Here is a 16,930-nt window from a genome sequence, read left to right on the forward strand (position 1 = left end):
TTCTTAGGCCACAGAGCTGGGGCTGGGCTGCCTCTGACTTCTTTTATCCCCTCCCCATGGAACTCACACACGTGGGGCTTCTAATGCACGTGTGACCCATCCCTGCCTCTCCTTGTATGCACACGCAGGGTCTGGAGCCTTTGGACAGGAAGCCTATCTGATGTTCTAGTTTTCCCCATGACTGGGCCTGGAGGAAGCAATTGTTGAGACCACACACAGGTCCGTGTACAGGGGACTCAGCCAGGCTCAGAGAGGGCATGCCTGCCCAGTCCCCTTAGGAAGCCAGGGCCAGGCCCTGAGGCCTCCTGTCAGCTGGGACCCCTGTCCTGCAGAAACCCCCAGACATGGTCTTACATCGCCCCCGGCTGGTCTCCACGAGAACCCCTCCTTCGTTCCCTTTGTGCTCAAATCTCTTTTTCTCCTGCTTCCCTGATGCTTGTGTTTCCATCAAATGAGAGTGGCCTTCCAGGGAAGGACAGAGATGCCATCCTGGTGTGCTGTCCCTGATAATGCATCCTCTGTGGATGGGAGTCAAGGGGAAGGACACAGGCAGTCCTGACCCGGGAAAGCCTGTGAACTGCTGTGGAGCTGAGGACAAGACACAGGGAACAGAGAACAGAGGGGATCTGTCCCTGGGAGGGGCTCAGAGGAGGTGGGCTGACTCTGGGGGCAGAGTGTGGACAGGAGCTCACTTAGGGGACACACACTTTCACTGAGGAGGACACATATTGTGGGAATGTGAGGCCTTTCTGGAGCAGGACAGACAGGACTCCGCAAACCCTGATGCGGCTGCTGCAGGTGTGGGGATAGAATAGGACCTGGGCAGGGCAGGGACCACTACAGCGCCATCCTGTGACCTCCACTCCATGTGCTGGGAGACTTTTAATACCAGCTATGCCTGTCATCAGTGCTGCTTATTAGAGATATAGCTCTGAGGGAAGTTCCAGGAGAGAACTTGAGACAGGGATACCTGGAAGGGGACACTGGGCAGAGGGGCAGCTGGAGGAAGATGGAAACAGAGGAAACAGGGAAGGGAGAAATGGCACAAGTCCCCGGATGGGGCATGGGGAGATGACTGACTGGACCCTGGGCTATGGGAGAGGGAGGGATGGTCCAGAGTGTCAGGTGGATGGATCGTGATACTACAGAGATAGGGGTGCCCCGAATGTCACAGGTGAGGTCAGGTGGGAGAGCAGGTGGAGGGCAGGTGATGGGTCTGCTGTCCCTGTGTCACATTGAAACCATGATGTGAAGTGTGGAGAGGTGTAGAAATGTCACAGACAATCAAGGCTGCAGGAATGCCTTTCCTCCCCTATAGGAAGAATGCAGGTGTTACAGCAACTGCCTACCTGAGAGCTTTGTCTTCATCATTCATTCATCCATTCAGTCACTCACTCCTTCATTCTTTAAGCAAATATATATGGAATGTCCACATGTGACAGACTGGAAGTATAATGGGGGCAAGGACAGGGTCTAGGTCACGGCAGCAGGAGGAACTGACGATTGAGCATGATGGTGATGGTCCCATGGCTACTCCAGGGTCTGAGGACTTCACTGTGTCCCCCAGAGGTGCTGAGGGCTAAGATGTGTGAGTCTCCCACAGAGTCTTCCTTCCCAGGCATGAAGCTTGGGGCAGAGGTAGTTGTCTCTGTGCCTGCAAGGACCTGCAGGTTTACAAGGCTCTCATTCCCTGAGACACCTCAGCTTTGACCTGTTTGAGGTCCAGGTGCAAGAGGAGGCAAAGGGAGGAGGTCACAGTTCCAGTCCTGAGGACACCGCCATGCACTGAGCTCTGAAAACTTCAGACTCTGTGCTCCACTATTGATAGACTCCTGGTGGCACTGAAAACCTCTCCTTTCTCCCCATCAATGGTTTTGGGGAACAGACTGTTTTGTTCAGCCCCCTGCGAGTGTTTTTTCCCTCTTTGTCTCCAGCTACTTTTGCGGGCGGACTGCTTTTCTTGCATGAAGCATATATATATGCATACAAGCATAACATGTATATGAAGCATATATATATATATGAAGCATAAATATATATATTCAAATCATCAAAAAACAATGGAAAACTTAAATTCTTATGGAAAGAAATATACAGTGATACAAACACTTGGCACATAAAATACAGAAAAAGGAAAATTGTAGAATATTATGAAATATTGACATAAATATTCTAAATAAAATATCAATAGTGGGATACCCTTGTCAGACTAAAATAGTCATACTATGACCACATATGAGTTTTGCAAATATGGAGTGGGATTACATATGGGTGATTCCTCTAAGGTAAGACAACAAATTAGTAAATCAACAGATGAAAATCACGTGATCTCTCTGGACTGTGAAAAGTCATTTGCATAATTGAAAGCAAAGTTTTTAAAAATTATTTTATTTATTTTTTAAAATTCACATCCAATTTAGTTGGCATATAGTGCAATAATGATTTCAGGAGTAGAATCCAGTGATTCGTCTCCTACACATAACACCCATAGCTGAACCCAAGTGTCCTCCTTAATGCCCCCTTGCCCATTTAGCCCATCCCCCCAATAACAACCACTCCAGCAACCCTCAGTTTATTCTCTGTATTATAAGAGTCCTTATGTTTTGTCCCCCTCCCTGTTTTTATATTATTTTTACTTTCTTTCCCTTCTGTTCATCTATTTTGTATCTTAAATTCCACACATGAGTGAAGTCATATGATAGTTGTCTTTCTCTGACTAAATAATTTTGCTCAGCATAATACCCTCTAGTTCCATCCACATTATTGCAAATGGCAAGATTTCATTCTTTTTGATTGCTGAGTAATACTCCATTGTATATATATACCACATCTTAATCCATTCATCTGTTGATAGACATTTGGGCTCTTTCCTTACTTTGGCTATTGTCAATAGTGCTTCTATAAACATTGGGGTGCATGTGCCCCTTCAAAACAGCACCCCTGTACCCTTTGGATAAATACATAGTATTGCAATTGCTGGGTTGTAGCGTAGTTCTATTTCTAATTTTTTGAGGAACCTCCATACTGTTTTCCAGAGTGGCTACACCTGTTTGCATTCCCACCAGCAATGCAAAAGTGTTCCTCTTTCTCCCCATCCTCACCAACATCTGTCTTTTCCTGAGTTTTTATTTTAGCCATTATGACAGGTGTGAGGTGGTAGCTCATTGGGATTTTGATTTGTATTTCCCTGATGATGAGTCATGTTGAACATTTTTTTCATGTGTCGGTTGGCCATCTGGATGTCTTCTTTGGAAAAGTGTCTATTCATGTCATTTCTTCACTGGATTATTTGCTTTTTGGGTGTTGAGTTTGACAAGTTCTTTATAGATTTTTGATACTAACACTTTATCTTTTATGTCATTTGCAAATATCTTTTCCCATTCGTAGGTTGCCTTTTAGTTTTGTTGATTGATTCTTTCGCTGTGCAGAAGCTTTTCATCTTGATGAAGTCCCAATAGTTCATTTTTGCTTTTGTTTCCCTTGCCTCTGGAGACATATTGAGTAAGATGTTGCTGCAGTGGAGGTAAAAGAGGTTTTTGTCTGCTACTTCCTCTAGGATTTTGAAGGCTTCCTGTCTTATGTTTAGGTCTTTCATCCATTTTGAGTTTATTTTTGTGTATGATGTGAGAAAGTCGTCCAGGTTCATTCTTCTGCATGCCATTGTCCAGTTTTCCCAACACGATTTGCTGAAGAGACTGTCTTTATTCCATTGGATATTTTTTCCTACTTTGTCAAAGATTAGTTGGCCATACGTTTGTGGGTCCATTTGTGGGTTGTCTATTCTGTTCCATTGATCTGAATGTCTGTTTTTGTGCCAGTACCATACTGTGTTGATGATTACAGCTCTGTAACACATCTTGAGGTCTGAAATTATGATGCCTCCAGCTTTGATTTTCTTTTTCAGGATTGCTTTGGCTCTTCAGGGTCTTTTCTAGTTCTTCACAATTTTTAGGATTTGTTCGTTCTAGCTCTGTGAAGAATGCTGGTGTTATTTTGATAGAGATTTCATTGAATATGTAGATTGCTTTAGGTAGTATTGACATTTTAGCAATATTTGTTCTTCCAATCCATGAGCATGGGATATTTTTCAATTTTTTTGCGTCTTCTTCAATTTCTTTCATAAGCTTTCTATAGTTTTCAGTGTGTAGATTTTCACCTCTGTGGTTAGGTTTATTCCTAGGTATTTTATGGGTTTTGGTGCAGGTGTAAATGGGTTTTATACCTTGACTTCTCTTTCTGTTGTTCATTATTGGTGTATAGAAATGCAACCGATTTTTGTGCATTGATTTTATATCCAGCAACTTTGCTGAATTCATGGATCTGTTCTAGCAGTTTTTTGGGGGAATATTTTGGATTTTCCATATAGAGTGTCATGTCATCTGCGAAGAGTGAACGTTTGACTTCCTCCCTGCCTATTTGGATGCCTTTTGTGTCTTTGTGTTGTCTGATTGCTGAGGCTAGGACTTCCAATACTATGTTAAACAACAGTGGTGAGCGTGGACATCTCTGTCGTGTTCCTGAGCTTAGGGGGGATCTCTCATTTTTTCCCCATGGAGGATGATATTAGCGGTGGGTCTTTCATATTTGGCTTTTATGATATTGAGGTATTATCCTTCTATCCCTACTTTCTTGAGGGTTTTTATCAAGAAAGGATGCTGCATTTTGTCAAATGCTTTCTCTGCATCTATTGAGAGGATCATGTGGTTATTGTCCTTTCTTTTATTAATGTGATGTATAACATTGATTGATTTGCAGATATTGAATCAGTCCTTCATGTTAGGTATAAATACCACTTGATTGTGACGAATAATTCTTTTAATGCATTGTTGGATTGGTTGGTTAGTATCTTGTTGAGAATTTTGCATCCATTTTCATCCGGGAAATTGGACTATAGTTCTCCTTTTTAGTGGAGTCTTTGTCTGGTTTTGGAATCAAGGTAATTCTGGCCTTATAGAATGAGTTTTGAAGTTTTTCTTCCATTTCTATTTTTTAGTACAGCTTCAAAAGAATAGGAGTTACCTCTTCTTTAAATGTTTGGTAGAATTTTCCTGGAAAGCCATCCAGCCCTGGAGTCTTGTTTTTTGGGAGGTTCTTTATTACTAATTCAATTTCTTTGCCGGTTATGGGTCTGTTCAAATAATCTATTTCTTCCTGTTTCAGTTTTGGTAGTTTATATGTTTCTAGGAATTTGTCCATTTCTTCCAGATTGCCCAGTTTGTTGACATATAATTGCTCATAATATTCTTCTTCTTCTTCTTCTTTTGTATTTCTACAGTGTTGGTTGTGACTTCTCCTCTTTCATTTCTGATTTTATTTATTTGGGTCCTTTCCTTTTTCTTTTTGATCAAACTGGCAAGGGGTTTATCAATTCTGTTAATAATTTTAAAGAACCAGCTCCTGTTTTTATTGATCTGTTCTACTATTTTTTCATTTCCATAGCATTGATTTCTGCTCTAATCTTTATTATTTCCTGTCTTCTGCTGGTTTGGGGTTTTATTTACTGTTCTTTTTCCAGCTCCTTAAGGTGTAAGGTTAGGTTGTGTATCTGAGACCTTTCTTCCTTCTTTAGGAAGGCCTGGATTGCTATATACTTCCCTCTTATGACTGCCTTTGCTGCATCCTTGAGGTTTTGGGCTGTCAGATTATCAATTTCATTGGCTTCCATGTACTTTTTAATTTCCTATTTAACTTCTTGGTTAGCCCATTCATTCTTTAGTAGGGTGTTCTATAATTTCCAAGTATTCATTGTCTTTCCAAATTTTTTCATGTGTTTGATTTCGAGTTTCATAGCATTGTGGTCTGAAAATAAGCATGATATGATCTCTGTCTTTTTGAACTTGCTGGTGGCTGATTTGTGACCCAGTATGTGATCTATTCTGGAGAATATTCCATGTGCACTCTAGAAGAATGTGTATTCTGCTGCTTTAGGATGAAATGTTCTGAATATATCTGTTAAGTCCATCTGGTCCAGTGTATAACTCAAAGTCATTGTTTTCGTGTTGATTTTCTGTTTAGATGATCTGTTCATTGCTGTTTAGTGGGGTATTGAAGTCCCCTACTCTTATGGTATTATTTTCAAGGAGGTTCTGTATGTTTGTGATTAATTGATTTATATATTTGGGTATCTACACATTGGGGATATAAATGTTTACAATTCTTAGATCTTGGTGGATAGACCCCTTATTTTTAATATAATGCCCTTCTTCATCTCTTTTTACAGTCCTTATTTTAAAATCTAGATTGTCTGATATAAGTACGGTTACTCTGGCTTTCTTTTGGTGACTATTAGCATGATAGATGGTTCTCCATTCCCTTACTTTCAACCTGAAGGTGTCTTTAGTTCTAAAATGGGTCTCTTGTAAACAGCATATAGATGGATCTTCTCTTCTTATCCATTCTGTTATCCTATGTCTTTTGATTGGAATGTTTAGAACTTTGACATTTCGAGTGAGTACTGAAAGATACGAATTTAGTGCCATTGTGTTGCGTGTAGAATTGGAGTTTCTGGTGGTGTTCTCTGGTCCTTTCTACTCTTTGTTGCTTTTGGCCTTTTTTGTTTCGTTTTGTCTTTTCTTCTCTCAGAGACTCCCTCTTAAAGTTTCTTGCAGGCTGGTTTAATGGTCACAAACTCCTTTAGTTTTTGTTTGTCTGGGAACTTCTTTATTTCTTGCATATTTTTCCAATTCAGCACATTGAATATGTCCTGCGACTCTTTTCTGGCCTGCTAAGTTTCTGTGGATAGGTCTGCTGTGAACCTGATATGTCTTACCTTATAGGTTAAGGACTTTTTTTCCCTTGCTGTTTTCATAATTCTTTCCTTGTCTATTTTGTGAATTTGACTATGTTATGCCTATTGATAGTTGGTTTTTGTTGAATCTAATGGGAGTTCTCTGTGCTTCTTAGATTTTGATGTTTGTGTCTTTCCCCAGGTTGGGAACGTTTTCCATTATGCTTTGCTTGCATAAACTTTCTACTTGTTTTTCTCTCTTTTTATCTTCCGGGACTCCTATGATTTGGATGTTATTCCTTTTTAGTGAGTCACTGAGTTCTCTAATTGTTATATTGTGCTCTTTTGCCTTAGTTTCTCTCCTTTTTTCTGCTTCCTTATTCTCCATAATTGTATCTTCTATATCACTAATTTGCTTTTCTGCTTCATCCATCCTTGCAGCCATGGCATCAATTCGAGATTGCAGCTTAGTTATAGCATTTTTAGTTTTGTCCTGACTAGATTTTATTTCTTTTATCTCCATAGAAAGGGATTCTACTCTTTTTTTTAAACTCCAGTTAATATTCTTATTATCATGATTCTAAATTCTAGTTCAGACATCTTACTGATATCTGTGTTGATCAGGTCTCTGGCTGTCATTTCTTCCTATCTTTCTTTTAGGATGAATTCCTTTGTTTTGTCATTTTGGAGGAAGAAAAAGAATTAATAAAATAAAAAATAAAAATTAAGAAGATTAAAAACAAACAAAAAAATCAAATAAAGGAAGCTAGATGCTAGGTATGCTTTGGTCTTGTTGAAAGAAGCTTGATTGAACAGAGAAAAAAGGGAATGGAAAGAAAAGAAAAAAAATAAATGTTTAAAAATTAAGAAAATGTATACAATAAAACAGGATAAAATGAGTTGAAGAAGGTAAAATAGAATAAAAAATAACTTTCCAAAAAATATAGTCAAAAAATTAAAAAAATTATATGAAAGTGGAAAGTAAAAAATAATTTTTTCTCTTTCTGTATCCAAGAATAAGAAAGAAGAGGGAAAAAAAAGAAAACACAAAATAAAGAAATGAATAGATGGACCAGCAAACAGAATGAAATCCGAATGAAATTACATCCAGTTTCCCCTACAAGTCAAACTATGAAGCAGTTTATAGTCCATACCCTAATGAGTGGGAGAGACTTATGGTGTTCTTCTAGGGCTTGGTTGGTGCAGTTGGTCGGGGCTTGGTGTCATGGCTCCATTCTCCACTAGGTGGTGCTACTTAACTTACTGAAGTGGATTGGTGTGGCACGGTGTGCGGGATGTGTGTTGGTGAATGGGAGAGGTTAAAATGGCGTCACCTAACTTTCCAGTCTCTAGATCAGAACTTTGTGCTCTATCTGACTGGCAATCAAGCACCCCTCCTTGGTCTCTGGGGTCCTTCCATTCTCCACTTCTATACTGTCCCTGTCCAAGACATCAGCCTGCCAGGCAGCACCTCCCTCCCAAATTTTATGTCATATGGGGCTGTATTTCCAAACTCTTCACTTCTGAGGGCCCTGCCACCTGGACCCACTCCAACTCTTTCATGGATGGTCTCCCTAGGCCGTGGCCAAATGCCGGCTTGCCCCCAGGAAAGTTCCTACTATCACGCAGCGGTAGAGGCTCAGAGGTGTGGCTGGATGCCGGCCTGCCACAGAATAAGTTTGTGCGATCGTGTAGTGGTAGCATTTCAACGCAATAACAACCCACTACCCACGTCAGGTTACGACTCACCCTGGCGTCTCTGTTCCGATACCAGCAATTGTGTTCTCTGCGGTCCGCTGGGAGCTTTGCCTGTGGGGAGTCCGTACAACCTCTACCAAATGCCTTCCTAGCAGGGTACCAGGGAAACTGCTTCTCCCATGTGGCCCGTCGATCCCTCAGACCTCACTGCCTGTCCTTGGGAATTCGGTCTTCCCACCAGCACGCCGCCAGGTAATGTGCTGCAGTGTTTCCAGTGCTGTCCTGCCCTGGTAATAGAGTCATAATGATACCAAAACCCTCTCCTTTCTGCTTTCTGCTTTCTCCCTTTCTTATTCAGGCACTTATGGGTGCTTCCACTCTTTCTCTCCAACTACTTTTGCAGGGAGTGCTTTTCCTGTATGTTCCTTCCTTTCTCTGTCCTCTGTCCCCAGATACCATTCCCTACCCTCTGTGGCTTCTCTCTCCCCCAGTTCACCTCTCCATGCCAAGTACCTTCCAAGTTCTGTGGCTCAAGTTATGCAGATTGTTGTGTGAATCCTCAGAGCAATTTTCTAGGTGTGCTAGAAATAGTGGTTTGGTGCTGATCTAGCTGCATTTTAGGGATGAAAGAAGCCTAGAACTTCCATGCTGCTCCACCATCTTGGTCCACTCCACCTGAAAGCAAAGTTCTAATAAAAACCACATAAAATGGAAGCAGACAGAGATTTTATAATGTGATAACACACTCTCTACCCACACAACAGACTCAGTCCCACAACCAGAAAATTAGCTAATGGGGTGGGGACGGGGGGACATTTCTATAAGATGAAAAGACTAATCTGAGCTAAACACCATTATTATTCAACATCTTTCTGCAAGTATTATACAATGAAAGTGAAGAAGAAAAGTCACTGGTTGGGTCTCAGCATTGATGGGAATGGACAGGGACTCATTTCAAATGACTGAAATATATGTTTCAGCTATAGGTAATCCAGGGCTTATGCTGCAGTGAGAGAAGAAATCATCCCAAAGAGCAAAAAAAGTACAGGCATTCTTATTGAAGACTAATAAGAAGATTACACAGGTCTGGAAACTTCTAGAAATGGGTAAAAGACCAAGGATGGAGACCCTGGATTCGTCAGAGGTCAGGTGGGAGTTGAGAACACTGGACCTACATCCCCCAGTCCATGAACTTCAGTGCAAAGAAACCTTGTGTCATGCCTGATGGGCAAGATGAGCTTCCTTGTGTCCTTTGAGACCCTTTGTCTAGGAAGGGGCTGCTGCGAGTGACATTGGGGACAGAAGGGAAGGAGGAGCCCTCACTCCCAGGTGGTGCTGCTGCGTGCACCGGGGCCCATGGTGGCAGCGGCAGGAGCATCAGAAGCAGAAGCCACAGGCTGAGCCTGGTAAGCTGCTGGGGCCTCGCCCTCCCTGAAGATGAGAAAGGGGCTCTGCTTTCAGTTCTCATGGGCCTGGGACTCTGTGTGAGCCCAAGTTGCTATTACAGTGGGGGTGGGGGGCAGGGAGGAGCAGTCTTATCCTCAGACCTCAGCCCCGTAATGATCACAGAGTGACAGTTTCCAGACACGGTGTGAAAGAGTGAATCAGGGTCCCCAGTGGATCTAACCATCATAATAGATGAGGATTTAGGGGCAATTTATGGGAACTGTTATTATCAGGACACATATTGGACACGCCTGATGTGTCCTGACTCAGACAGAGCTGAATATTGTGTCCCTGTGTCTGCCGTGACCTGTCATGGACTGTGTCCTCAGGACAGCCTGCCCCTGGAATGCAGGAATTTGTGCCCAGTTTGAGAAAATCAAACAATATCTTGCTCCCAATGAGAGGCTTCAAGGAGAGATTTCAGAGAATGTGGAATGACTGTAGACAAAAATCCTTGAGGTGGGTCTCAGACCCCAGTTTATATCAAACAAAGCAGCAGCTCAGTTGGCCAAAAAGTGAGGGATAGATGGGAAGTCCCATTGCTGAGATGACAGCAGGTTTTTGTCTCACTTCCCCACAGGCCTGGAGCACTGTGTCAGCACCTTGAGTAAAGTGAAGAGACTGGCAGTAATAATCAGCCTCGTCCTCAGCCTGGAGCCCAGTGATGGTCAAGGAGCCTGTGTTGCCAGATGTGGAGCCAGAAAATCTGTCAGGGACCCCTGAGAGTCAATCGCTACTATCATAGATGAGGAGTTTAGGGGCCTTTCCTGGAAGCTGTTGGTACCAGTTCACACCAGCAATACCGATGTTGTTGGCACCTCCAGCGCAGGGGATGGTGACCGTCTGGCCCAGGGCCCCAGACACTGAGGGTGGCTGACTCAACACAGACTGGGCCCAGGACCCTGGAAGTGGGAGAGACAAAGAGAAGGTGATGAAGAATCAGGTCACACATGTTATCCCAGGACCGCTTCCCTTGTCCCCACATCTAGTCACCTGTGCAGTGAATGAGGAGGGTGAGGAGGAGAGGGGACCAGGCCATGGTCGAGATCATCACTGATCCTGCCTTCTGTTGCTGAACAGCTGAGCAGACGTCCCCTAATCTGTTCCTTCTCCTTTTCATCCTCTGAGAGAGGGAGGGCCCATCCATGAAAATGAGAGACCCTCAGCTCTTCGACATTTCAATGGCACGGGGTCAGGTCCCTCTGCCTGAGGATGTCAGGGTGGAGGGAAAGGGAGGGTCTCTGTTGGGTAAGAGGGTGGTGAGGTCACAGTTGTGAGCCCTGAGCAGAGGGCACAAGCAATGGCAGGTGGCAGGTCCCAGCTCTGGTCATCTGTGACTCCTCAGAAACAAGTGATATGTGCCCCCTGGTGTCCAGGCCTGGACACAACATTATGTGACATGGTGACTAGAGCCCATCAGAGAGAGTTCCTGCCTCCTCACTGCTGTGTCCACTGTCCCATTCCTTCAGGCCAGGCCAGGTGTCCCCCTGTGTGACTTCCCATCACCTCAGGACACACTGTGCTCTACTCAGGCTCCATGTAGTGAGTGTGTCCACGGCTCCCTTGTCTGTTGATGGGGCAGGACTGAGGTGGTGACTCTGGCACAACCACACAGATGAGGATCAGGACCAGAACAGTGATGGGTCCACATTGGCGCCTGGCCAGTTCTGGGCAGGAGGCTGATTTCTTTCCTCTGCTTGTTTCCTTTCTGGTTTCAAAGTTATCCTTTCCCAGAAGTTCCCTCAGCACTGAGAAGACAGGGAGCCCTTTTCTCCAGGTTGTGGGTAGATGCTCTCGTGTGCCTTCCTAGGGGGGTTACACACTGACCATCTTCGTCGTCTGTCACTACTTCCACCTCCGCGAAACAACAGTTCTCCACACCCTGTGCTTAGTACTTCCCTCCTATGATCTGTCCCCCCAGCACACAGACCCAAGTCTGCAGGAGCCCGGGTGTGGCACTGACCTCAGAGCACGAAGGGCAAACCTGCAGGAAGCTCCAGGAGGGAAGGAGTGACAGCTGCGGGTGCTCTGATGGGGACCTCGTCGCAGACTTTATGTGTCTGTCACCACTTGGACAACTGCTACCTCAAAGTGAAGGTGGGTGATTTTATACAAAATTCAGTTCAGCAAGAATTATTTAAACTCAATGACACTGTTAATGGGAACATGCGGGTACAATCATGAGTATGTTTTCATAGATTCATGCTTATTGCAGACAAATTATGGATTGAAACAGTAGTTGAGAAAATGGATGAAAACCTAATGGAAAAGATGTGACTTTAGTTCTTGGTTTAATCGGGGTCTTGTAAACTTGTTTCTAAATCACTTCATGCTTTTGGGCACCTGGGTGGCTTAGTTGGCTAAGCATCCAACTTCAGCTCAGGTCATGATCTCACAGTTCATGGGTTGGAGCCCCGCATAGGGCTCTATGCTGACAGCTTGGAGTTTGGAGACTGCTTTGGATTCTGTATCTCTCTCTCTGCCCCTCCCCTGCTCATGCTTGCTCTCTCTCTCTCTCTCTCTGTCTTTCTCAAAACTAAATAAACATTATAAATTAAAAAAAAATAAAAAATAAATCATTTTTATTACTGTTGTTATTATTATTAATTTATTTTTTAATCATGACTTTGCATATTAGGTCTGGTCCTTCAAGAAGGAAAGCCCAACATGGTGCCCAGGGAAGCACCATTAGTAGCCTGTTCCTGTGAACTTCAGACTCATCTCAGTGATGGAATTAAACACAGAACTTCCAGGATGGACTGACTAGGAGTCAGACTCATCTCAGGGGTGGGTAAAACAATCGTTGCTGTGTTTTGTGTGTCCCATATGTTCAAGATAGAGCAATTAATTGCTCATTCAGTCACCAACCAGAGGGATGTATTTCTATTACCCAAGGCCAATTTGACCCAGAAAATTCTTTCAGAGATCCCACATTTGACTCTGGGTGAGGTGGAGATAAGGGGCACTATGTCCCTGAGGTCACAGTCCCTGTAGCCCTTGGTTGGATCGACTTTTCAACAGAGGTCCATCCTGGCTGGAGGTGCCACTGGAGTGCCACAGGAGTGACAGTTCAGCCCTGAGAGCGCAGGGAGACTGTGTTACGTCCCCAGGGCCTTGAGCTCTTTGGGAGCAACACTGAGGCTGCTATCCCAGAATCAACATGCTGATCAGCCTCAGGCATGGACTGGAGCTCAAAGATTATTAGGGCTGAACTGCCTACAGAGATAGAGACTTGCCCTGGGATTCCTGAGCATCAGCCTTGTCCCAGGAGAGCAGGTGTTCGCGGCACGTTCTGCCCCGGTGACAGGATCCCAGTCACACTCGATGTCCATGGTATTTCCTGCTGAAAAGATTCTGCCTCCCGGAGGTTGTGACTCTGAGGGTGAGCACAGGCTGAACCTGACTTCTGGAAAGACAGAGAATCCCAGAAACTGCAGAGCCCATGACAATAGACACTGAGAGAGAGGAGAGAGCCGTGTGTGTGTGTGTGTGTGTGTGTGTGTATGAAAGAGAGAGAAAGAAAGAACAAAAATACGCCCCAGTGCCCTCAGGAAGATTTTCACTCAGTGGACAAACATGAATACAAGTGTTCCCCTGTCCGTCTCTGATTTCTTAATTCCCTGAGTGTTGATCTCCATGCAAACTGATTCCTGGGGCTGGCTCATTGCAACACACACCAGTGTCCTGAAGCTTGGAGCTAAAGAAGGTCAGTGTCCTGAGTGCTATTTCTCTTGCACAAGGATGGAATTTACATGAGGAGGAGGAATTTGGTGCAGATTAGCTCTGACAGTAATTCCACTGAATCAGAAGTTCAAGTCTTCTGGATGGAGAGACTTCTGTCCATTTTCATCCCTATAGACACAAAGCCCCGCAGCTTTGGGGTCTTCAGGTCTCAGCAGGCACAGGACCAGGGGTTACCACACATCTCCGTTATTCCCCCTCCCCCAACTCCTGCATCACAGCCATCCTCCCTGCACCTCCAGGATCTCCAGATGCCTCCCTTGTGTTGACCATGAGAGAGCATCTACTCTTATTCTGGCAAAGGGCCGATGCATGAGACTCCACTGATTGGAGCAAAGTGTGTGTGGCTGAGTGAGTGTCCTGATGGTCTTAGGAAACAAATATTTTGGGGAACAAGAGAAGTTGGCATGTATTGAAATATGCAATCAATCCTTCCTTTTTTTGACTATTTCAACAGTGACCTTTTGCGGGTCCTCACTAATTCTGAAGAAGATAAATAAGTACACCGATAGCTCCAAGTCTGGATAAGCATTCATTTGTAAGAAAAACAGTAATCGTGTTGGCATATTAGAGACTGACGGAGGCTGATGCTGCATAGGAGCTATAATCTGGGGATGACAGCAGGAATCAAATGATGAAGGGATTTCCTGCTGATCCAATGTCTGTGACTTCTCCCTACAGATGGACACTGCACACTGGAAACTACAGCAAGATCGTTTCCAGTGTTCTCTAAAATCCTAACCTGGAGACAGCATTCACACCTGAATAGCCAGAGGGATAGACTGAAGCCTGAGGGAGGCAGGAACAGAGGGGAGAAAAGGTGGGGTATGGTATGCGGGGGGTGGGGGGTATTGTCAGTGTAAGAAGCAGTTGTGACCACTTTTTTTGTCAGCTGGTTCAGAGAAAGAGAAAATTGTGTCTGTGACCAACATATCAGCTATGGATGTATCATTAGTGCAAAGAGTTACATTTTATGGATGAGTTATGACTGTCATCATTTTCAGTTGAGACGATATTGTGAGATCTTAGAAACCATGGGTTTCTGTCCCGATTCCTGGCATAGAGCTCCCGAAGCCTTCGGCATTTCCTAGGTGACAAGGCCACTAGGAGCATTTTTGTTTCAGTGAGGCAACCCTAGAAAGGCTCCTGGCTGGGGGTGGTCCCCAGAAAGTCTGAGCCATGACCAGACGCTTGGAATATCCAGCCTCCCCCTTGCTGAGAGGGGAGAAGAGCTGAATGTGGAGTCAATGGTTGATTACGTCTACATGAAGACTCAATAAAAATGCCAAAATATGGGATTCAAAGACTCCCACATAGGTGGACACATTCATATAGGGAAGGTGACACACCCCAACTGCACGGGGACGGGAGCTCTTGTTTGGGGGCTCCTTTCAGACCCCTACCCGTGTGCTTCTTCGTCTGACCGTTCATCCTACTCTTTCAGTATCATTCCGTGAACTGGCAAGTGGAAGTAAGAGTTGTCCTGAGTTCTGTGAGCAGCTCTAGCAAATAAATCAAACCTGCGGAGGGTTCACAGGAACCCCTGTTTGCAACACGTTGGACAGAACTTATGGGTTAACTACTATTTGTTGTCGGCGTTGGTTTGTGAGTTCAAGCCCCACATTGGGCTCTGTGCTGACAGCTCGGAGCCTGGAGCCTGCTTTGGATTCTGTGTCTCCCTCTCTCTCTGCTCCTCCCATCCTCTCCCTCTGTCTCTGTCTCTCTCAAAAATGAATAGACATTAAAAAATAATTAAAAAAACATAAAAAAAAGAGAAATTCTGGAATTCCACGCATCAGTCTCTGAACTGATTTGAGTCTGGGGAGAAAGAACCCCTGACCAGCCACGTGGCCAGCTCTGGGTGTGAGCAAGGTGCCAGGGGTCAGAGAAATTCCATCATGAGGAATTTATTTTCTGATTTCTAAGTCACGTGACACTACCTAAATTCCAGATCAAACCTCGTGGGTGAGCGTGAGCCTGGCCTGGCCCAGAAATGCTCTGTGGCAGGAATATCAGAATATTCTGGAGCTGGGCTGCAGCTGGAGGGGCTGGGCTTCAGGAAGAGCGAGGGCATCACAGAGACTCAGTGGTGCCCAGCGACCCTGCTGACAGTGATTTCTTCTGAAACGTCATCATTCAGCTGCCTGCCATCTTCACCCAAGCTCTGTAGTCACCCTGGATGTAATGGTGCTGAAGCAGGACCAAGGGATCCCTTTGTGCATTCTTCCTCTGGGAGATTGTCCAGATCAAAGACTGTAAGACGCCTGGCTGGGAGACCCTGCAGCTTAAGCTTCTCTCTTGCTTGATGGGGACGCTGTGCCTGGCTCAGTGCACTTTCCATCACATAGCCCACGTGTGTCGTAAATAAAGGGGCAGGTGAACTTGTGGAAAGTTATGTTTCCTTTAATGGATTTATAAACTAGCGACAACATGAAATTCTTTCCTTAAGAAATAATCTCAGAGTTTTCTCTGATTCTTCTGTAAAGCATGGCCTCAACCCTTCTTCCTCTGATCACTGCAGTGTAGGCTTTGTCTTCTTTAGGTGCCTTCCCATTGGATTTCTAGTAGTTTCCTTATTTCTTCTAGACAGTGTGCCTGGCACATAATGAGCCTGTCCTAACACTGCTTGCCAGCACATCTTTGCAAGCCCCAACCAGGGGATGACAGGGTCAGGGTGTGGACCCATCTGCCTTGATCCTGCCTGAGGGACTGCTGACCCCCTGCTCCGAGGCTGGGGTCCCGTATGGAGCTCAGCTTCAGACTCCTTATCTGCCATGTCCTGTTGATCCCTTTTTCTCAGCAAGAAAGTGAGAAGAGTAGCCAAGTAGTCATTAACAATCTTTATTGTATAAAAGAATGCTCTGGAAACATTTAAATCCAAACCAACTACAGAACCCCAGTTCTTGAAGTTCATGTTAACTTATCTAAAGGAAATTGTGATTTTCTGTGCTTCCCTAAAGGGGAACGTTTGTAACACATGGGTAGCAATGAGAACAAGGGAACTGAGCTCAGCCTCGCATGGTGTTCTTGTAACAATTCTTTCTTCTTTCAACAGGCACATTGTGAGATGAGAGTAAGCAGATATGTGCATTCCTAGAACTATGAACAAGTCGCCTGGGTCAGGGGCTGATCTTTCCCGGAATCGGGAGGTGGAAGTCACCCTGCATCAGAAATGGGTCCTCATGCTGTCCCAGCTGGTGGAGCCCCCTCCCTGCAATGGTGCCACACCTCCCACTTCCTTTTTCTCATACCCATCCCCCTCCTTATTCCCTAAATCCTCCACGTCACAGGGGTCCTGACCCTCCTTCTCCACCCCAC

The 16,930-nt window shown here is 44.6% G+C and overlaps 1 gene segment (V, D, J or C); it reads right to left on the reverse strand.

Annotated features, from left to right (window-relative positions):
* Nucleotides 1-10,446: 10,446 nt before the first annotated feature.
* Nucleotides 10,447-10,941, reverse strand: LOC125148966 (immunoglobulin lambda variable 1-40-like). The segment is given in 2 exon segments: nucleotides 10,447-10,773; nucleotides 10,865-10,941. Coding segments are annotated over 2 exon segments (234 nt in total).
* Between the last annotated feature and the right edge of the window lie 5,989 nt (nucleotides 10,942-16,930).

This window comes from Prionailurus viverrinus, chromosome D3, assembly GCF_022837055.1.
Source record: "Prionailurus viverrinus isolate Anna chromosome D3, UM_Priviv_1.0, whole genome shotgun sequence".
NCBI lineage: Eukaryota > Metazoa > Chordata > Mammalia > Carnivora > Felidae > Prionailurus > Prionailurus viverrinus.